The sequence below is a fragment of the Calidris pugnax genome, unplaced genomic scaffold (genome assembly GCF_001431845.1).
Source record: "Calidris pugnax isolate Ruff unplaced genomic scaffold, ASM143184v1 scaffold156, whole genome shotgun sequence".
In the NCBI taxonomy this organism is placed as follows: Eukaryota; Metazoa; Chordata; class Aves; order Charadriiformes; family Scolopacidae; genus Calidris; species Calidris pugnax.
The window spans coordinates 2,892,130-2,900,050 of record NW_015090889.1 but is presented as its reverse complement, the minus strand read 5'-3'; the positions used below and the strand labels follow the sequence as shown (position 1 = coordinate 2,900,050).

The following is a 7,921-nucleotide window of genomic DNA, read 5'->3' as shown; positions in this document are numbered from 1 at the left end:
TTATAATTTTTTATGTTACAGTCAGTATCTTGGTAACACTATGCTCACTGCTATGCAAACCTTATAAAACAGTTATTCTCCCTTTATCATTGTCTAAATATGACAGATGAAGGAGAAGCAAGGTAAGGGTAGCGGTATGGTCAGCTCAAATTCTTTCTAACACTTTCCAGGTGAGTTTTCCTGAGTTTCGCTCCTCTGTTTTGCAAGAATTTTCCACTTTCCTACATGCATAAAATGTGTGGTATACTAAACTCTTGCATTATGTCTGGAGTTCCCTCTATTTGCAGCATTGATGAGGAAGCTACCTGAGGGGAAGCGGGTACCTAATTTTCCTATGTATTTGCATAATATTTTTTTAATTTCATGTAAGATAACCATGATATTTGCTTGCATTTGCAGCTTCCTTAAAAGTAAATTTTAATGGCTGTGGGGAGAGTTGCACTTTAGGCCGTCTTCTACTGTTACACTCAGGTAACCAGCTGTACTTCCTTCAGCCCTCTCAAGGGTAAAGCCTTAAATTCAGCCCTTTAGGGACTTAACCTCCATCTTACAGCCTCACATTTGTAGCTGTGCTGACTTGACAAGCTCAGCATTGTTTGTCCCTTGGAGGAATTTAGAGTAGGAGAAAAATGTGAATCAAAATACATTTTTTATCTACTCTATTACTGATCCTGGAAGGATATTAAACTCCCAAAAGGAAGGCAAGATTTTGAAAGTCCAACCAAAAGAACAGGCATCTCAAATTCAGAAATTCTTCAAAAATAGATAAGAAGTTTTTAACTATTATCTAATGTTTTCTGTCTGTATGCGGCTCCTTGCATGTCCATGGACATGTCCATCAGTCCAAACACTTCCTAACACACTGAATATTCCTCATATATTAGACATGGTAGAGAAACCTCGCCCGAAATCCAGCAGCTTTAACCTGTTTTGCACAAGCAAATCAGGCTTTTGTTGTCTGACACAGTTTTAAATAAATCGCTTGTGAAATCGAAGAGATCATAAGGATCCTGCTGCTGTAATTTCAGTGATAATTGAGAAATCTCCATATTTTGTAAACTTTTTATAGTAGGCCCTCTTGTTTATTTGAGCTTTGAACTTCTCCATTTTACATTCTGAAGAATTAAGAGCTAGTCCCTCCTCACTGCCACTGCCATTTCATATAAATTGCCACCAGTGGACTTTTTTTTTCTTTCTGTTTTAGGAACTATAACTCGTAAAAAGGGACAAAGTTTTTAAATGTATCCATCACAGGAAGGCATTAGGTGTAGTGTAGTAATATCCTTTTAAAAAAATGAAGAAAATATACTTTTTCCCTTGGCCTTTAGCCAACATGTTGACTATAAACTCATAGGATTATGAGAAAATAAAATCAGATGTGGGAGTTGTGACTGATCTGTGAAATGCAGATTTCTGTAGAAGCAAGTTTTCATAAATTCAGATAATGTAACCTGGCCCATTCCAGATAAAATTTCAGATAGCAGAGTGAAAACGATCGTCAGCTGAAATCATGCAGCGCTTATCCAGCTAGAGTAGATGAATATTGAGCATTGGCAGTGGAAGCTTCTAGTATTCCTCCCAAAATATTGCCTTAATATTTTTCATAATTTAATTACAAACTTTTAATTGATGTTAAGGGCTGTAGCCTTGCCTTTTTGTAAGAAGTGATAAAACTTGAGAAAGAACTTGAAGTTTTACCTATAGTTGTTGCCTGTTTAGTTTTATACATAAATATTAGCTCTCCCTGGAATGCTGTGGGCTTTTGGTTTAACTTCTGTAGGGAGTGGAAGGATTAAGACACCTGCGTATGAGCTGGCTCATGTTCGTGGACTTGCTGATCTGTTATATTTTTTGAAAAATGTATCAAATAATAACATATAATAATATAATCTCTTAAGATATATATTAACTGTATATGAGACTATTTTTATTGTTAAATTAAGAATAAAGGAATTTAAGCCATTTATGTTAAATTCACTATTATTCTTCAGACATGCTGAACTTGATTCTCCTCTGTGGCGGGGTTGGTAGTGCGCCTTTATGTTACTTCAATATAAGCTGTTTGAAATTAAAAATGTTCAAAAAGACACTACCATTTTTCTTTCTTTTTCCATTAAAAACCCATTGTTAAATCTCTGTGGAGAGGAATATCAACTATTTTAATATAGGACTTTTGTCCATACTCAGTCCATGTACTGGCATAAGCTAATCTTATAAGCAAAACTGGAATGAAAAACTCTTCTCCCTGAATCTTTCTTACCTAGTTATTTCCTTTTATTGGGAAATACCTACAGGCCAGTACAAAAGGATTGATAGAGGCATTCAGGCAAGTGAAAATGTCAGGACTTCTATATGGCTAGGCAAAGGAACAGAGAAGAAAAGAGTTAAAGGAAACTTGTGCAGTTACAGGAGATTTTCGTATTAATGTATAGCAGGGAAAAACTTTCTATTTGGATTTAGAAAGACAACTTCTAATAAGATAAAAAGCAAAAATGTAATCTGCATGCCAAAATCTTTTTTTAAATGAATTACTGACATATTACATGGACTGCCATGTTACTGGTTTATTCTGTTTTTTTCAAGTGATACTCATGTCTCTGTCTTTGTTTTTCAGATATAGAATACTAAGTTTGCCACTTGGAAAAGCAAAAAAGCATGGCTTCCAACGCAACAAACCCTGCTAACCATTTGCCATACTTCTTTGGCAATATTACACGTGAAGAAGCCGAAGAGTATCTGATTCAAGGAGGAGTGAGTGATGGACTGTACTTGCTCCGCCAAAGCCGGAATTACCTGGGGGGCTTTGCCTTGTCCTTGGCTCACGGAAGGAAGGTTCATCATTATACAATTGAGAGGGAGCTGAGTGGCTCATATGCTATTGCAGGAGGCAAGTCACATGCCAGTCCTGCTGAACTCATTAGCTATCACTCAGAGGAAGAAGATGGCCTTATCTGTCTACTGAGAAAACCTTTCAACCGACCACCAGGCGTTGAACCCAAAACAGGACCCTTTGAAGATTTAAAAGAGAATCTCATCAGAGAGTATGTCAAACAAACCTGGAATTTGCAGGTACATCCAGGCTGATGTTGCCATAAAGTGGTCTTTGAGAAAAAGAGATTGCAGTGTTTCTTTCCAGCTGTTGCTGCTGCTAGGTAGTATCTTTTTATAATGGAATCAGAGCTGTTTGAGTTTTGAATAGTGGGGGTTTTTCCCACCTGTATGCAGTCACTTGGCCATAAGTGTGGTTTTCCTGAAATTTTACAAAACTCAAGACTTATTTGGGCTAGCATAGCCTTATGTACCCCTGCATTAACCTGTGTCATCAGATTTCCACAAGCACCGATAATTAGTAGCAAGATACAGACATGGTTTGTTTGATTGCTTTTGATTCTGAATTTTTATGGATTGAAGTGCAGGGAGTCATAGTGATGTGGTGACTTGTTTTACATCCTCTCCTCTTACCTGGCATTGTTTCTATAATGTTTTTTTATACTATGTCCAAAACAGAACTTGGACTCTTAACTGCACAGCACTGTCTATACATCTCCAGTACTGCACGTGTCAAGCAGGAATGTTCCATGCTGAAGAAGACAGGCTGAATTTTGCCTTCAAATGACTGTGAAGAAGCCAATCTTAACATGGGAAAACTAATGTTGGAGGCTGTAACAGGAATATTATTTTACCTTGGGATGCCATTAGTTACCATTATGAACTCATGGAGTTAAACTAAGTTTGGTACTAATCTCTTTTGGTACTAATCTCTTTTGGCTTTCTGTGTTCTGCTCTGTAAAATATGTGGAGCAATGCCCAAACTGGGAGAGCCTGAAACTTATACTATATTTACTACAAATGCTGAGACTTGCAGTTTTTTCTGATGAGTCTGAACCCAATCTAGAAGGAAGTTGATGAACTGAAGTTGAAAACTGATTAAACTTAGGGGTATTGCTCTCAGATTCTTGGCCAAATTTAGAAGTGATAGATTGTAGATGGGTGTAGAGGTGTCTAGGTTATACCTAAAATATTAACATAGTTCACTCTAAAATTGGGACTGTCCTGTTTGGGGAAAATTTGCATTGATGTCTTCAACATAGACGTGCTGCAACAATGCTAAGTGTGTTCAGTTTATTTCATTAAACTATGATAGGATATGTAATATGGAGGTATGTTATGACATCTCAGGGCGACAATAAGTATATTTAGCTATGTCTCATTAACATGTAAATATGATGGAATTTTCAGTTGAAATACTGGTATATTAAGGGCTTAATTTACTGGTTATTTTTCCTTATGTTTTTCAGAGGTAGAGGAAGAATCCCAGCTTTTGATGTTTAGATTACCATATGTTAGTTTCTGGTTTAATGTCTGTGTAGCAACCAGATTTTTTCTTCGCATACAACAAATATGTGGAGATTTTGGATGCCCCAAAAGCTACCCAATACTGTGAGCCTACCTTTTATGTTTTTATTGCAGAAGTCAGTTTGACTATCGTGCTGTGTTTTTACCACTCTAGGGGCATGCTCTTGAACAAGCTATCATTAGTCAAAAGCCTCAGCTGGAGAAGTTGATTGCCACTACAGCGCATGAGAAGATGCCGTGGTTCCATGGGAGGATCTCTCGGGAAGAGTCAGAACACCGTATCCTCCTTGGGTCAAGAAATAATGGAAAATTTCTGTGAGTGCTTTTTCTGTGGTATGTTGTTTGCCATCAGTGTTACTACACAGTTCCCTTGAATGAATCTCAAATGAGAGTATGTCCAAAAAGGTGGCTCATTCACAGTGAGAGAGCTTAGTCCAGCTTGATGTATGTGACATAATCATTCTTGTACTAAGCAGGTGTCTCCAAGGTTAGATTTTGACTTAGCTAAAGATGAGAAACTGCAGCAAATGTGTGGGTCAATATTTTTTAATCAAGTGCTAGGTTTAATACTAAAGGAAGCATCAGAGAAACTCAGTATCAAGAAAAATTCATTGAACTTTGTTTTGTAACTGATCAGTAGTACGAAGTGACTGTAGTACGTTAACCTTGGTCCACCAAGCTGCTATTACATTCATCCTCCTCAACAGAGGGGGAGAAAACAGGATAGAAAAGCTTGTGGGTCAAGATGAAGACAGGGAGATCACATGCCCTCTCATGGGCAAAATAGACTCCACTTTGGGAGAAGTAATTTAATTTATTCTCAATTAAAATTAAATTAAAATTAAAATAGTATGTTGAGCTTGCATCCCTCTTATTCAGGACAACACTGTTTACTTCTGCACCTGTAGGTTCCTTTCTGATGCATTATAATTTTTCTTGCACGTATGCCTATCTGGCAGGTTTAAAGCTCAGTAGCCACTTAGCTGCCATTTACATTTCTGCTCACAGTTAAGAGACAGGGCGAGATCTTCATCTGCCCCATAATTCAGCAGCCAGAGCAGCAAGAGAAATAATGCGTTGTTCATGTGTATCAGAAATCGGTTATTTTTCCCTCTAGAGCTCTTCTAGCTCTCAGATCCATAGACCTAGATAGAGGGCTATAGTAAATAACAAAAGAACTCTAATTGAGAAAGATTTTTCTGGTTTCTGCAGGGGTTTGCCTAACATGGCCTTGCTCAGCAGGTGTTGAGAAATAAACCACTCCTATTTGGTAGCTAACTGAAAGAGTAGCAGCAAAACTGTTGAGTGCTAGAGTGATGCACTGTTTTACATTCCAGGCACGGGCATCACATGCTTTTTCCTTACCCAACAGCAGCGCATACCAGAATCTTCTGTAGGTCTGTGGGCTGTGAATTTGCGCTTGTGAATGTAGGGACTGGTTTTCTCACATTGGTTGAGACACTGATAGCTGATTGAAAGGGAAAACTTGGAAACGTTCAATGTCTAAGAGAACTTTGCTTGTTGAGTTAGGAATTGCAGCATGACTCATCTAAGCTACTGCAAAAGTTCTGAGCTAACTGTGGGTGTTTTACTAGGGAGTTTTCAAATGTCTTTTTAAATTTTTTGTCATGACTCAAAAGTCAGTGAAATAAGTACGTATGTGTGTGCTATAGAGTTTGTTTTCAAAGCCAACTATAGAAACAATATCATGAAATGATGTGAAATAGGAAGCAGTGCCCACATTTTCCATGAAGAACACTCGTGAAAGATTGCCACTTTAGCCACAAAATTTGGAGAAAACACTGTAGCAGTGGAATAGAAGGAAAATATGATACATCTAAAATGAACTGAAGAGCAACTGAAAATAAAGAGCTTTATTTAAGTCTCTGGCCCCTTTTAGCTTCATTAACACTACTTTTCATGCTGTGTTAGGATGCTGGTTCTTACCAGACTTCTGGTTTTTCATTCAACTTTGCCTGTTAGGGGGCCTAATTGTAGAATATGATGATCAATATTGTCTAGGTGGTCATAGATAATGCTATTAATATTATTAATAGTTTTATTGATATTTTAATAATATTTATAATGATGACACATCATAATATTATTGATAATTTTGTTAATATTAGCTATGTGAGTGCCTGCATGCGTGGACCAGTTGACAAATAAATTAAAATTTTCCTAACAGTGACAGACCAGCAGTATAAGAAATGTTAGTTTTCTCTGCAGTTTGACATAAGAAACAACTCTGGTACGTGTGTGGTAGCTCAAGAGCACATCTTGGTTTGTAACCACTAGTGACCACTTTAGTTGTATGAACCTGTGATCTTGCATGTGTGCTCAGAATCAGAAATTCTGAAGCTGAAGGGAGATAAACAATAGTCAGAAATGCTGTTAAACTTAAAAATGCAACATCAAAGAAATTGTGAGTGAAGGCATTGCATAATTGACAGTTTAGTGTCTATAAAAGATTTATATAGATTCATAGCCATATTAGTTCACATAAAATGTGAACAGTTGTGTAAAGAGAAAGTAAAGAGTAATTTTAGTATCATAAGAATGTCTTGAATAAGCAACAAGATATACTAAAAAGGACTATTAGAATGACTCACAGCACTACTTATCATGGCATCGCATTATATGTAGAGACTAAACTTTCTCTCATATATCACAATAGTTAACACTAGTAACATCATAAGAGACCCAAAAGTTGGTGTTTCCGATAGATGTAGCAGTATATATTTATATTAATCTCACTGTCTTCCTCTAGGAATTTACAACATCTGGAGTGCACACTGAGCTGGGTGTTTTACCTGACCTTGTGTTTAGCTATTGATTTTAATTTTCATGCAATCTATGTTTGACCTTGTAGAGTATTCTTTAAATAAATCTATCAGTATTATGTTTGTGTCCATAAATGGAACCATTATTGACATCAGACAAGGTGAAAACAATACTACTAAACATGACCTTAATTCTGGGATATTAATTAATGATGAATGAGACATATTGTAATATCAATTTATTTTTTTTTACCTTCAGGGATTTTTCCCTTTAGAAAGAAAGGGATCATTTGGCTTTTCACTTGGAAGTGGAAAAAAATGAGACACTGTTCTTTTTGCTTCCAAGGAAAATAGAAACTTTACCAAAGGAGAGAACGGATAGCTATTTACACAGTCTGTAATGACACTGCATATAGTTACTAGTTGCAATTTGGGTTACATTCACAAAACCATAACAAATGCTCAAACACAGATTGCATGGAAATTAAAATGAATAGCTAAACCTTCTTTACATTACATAACAATTTGAGCTCCTCAGATCCTTCTAAAATTGCTGTTTTAAAATGTGTAACATAGAAAATCTAGATACCTTAGTACTGCTCTAATATACCTATGAATTCAGATTTGCTCTCAGTAAAGTTGTTCATGTGTCTGATTGATCTCAGAGCATGAAAGGACAACATTGTTTTACGGATGCGTATTATGTTTTTCTTCTGTAGATCTGTGGTTCTCTGCAATGGTATGAAATGGAAGACCAGGCAATATTTCCCTGCTGGCTTCCT

At 36.6% G+C, this 7,921-nt stretch overlaps 1 protein-coding gene across 2 annotated transcripts in view; it reads left to right on the top strand.

Moving 5' to 3' along the window:
• Nucleotides 1–414: 414 nt before the first annotated feature.
• SYK (spleen tyrosine kinase) overlaps nucleotides 415–7,921 on the top strand; it is a 34,600-nt gene continuing 27,093 nt past the window's right edge. For both annotated transcript variants that reach the window (XM_014947567.1, XM_014947566.1), the window contains exons 1-3: nucleotides 415–471; nucleotides 2,615–3,069; nucleotides 4,511–4,671. In XM_014947567.1, the coding sequence (XP_014803053.1) occupies nucleotides 2,656–3,069; nucleotides 4,511–4,671 (575 nt within the window). In that variant the 5' untranslated portion in view covers nucleotides 415–471; nucleotides 2,615–2,655. The remainder of the gene's footprint in view (nucleotides 472–2,614; nucleotides 3,070–4,510; nucleotides 4,672–7,921) is intronic.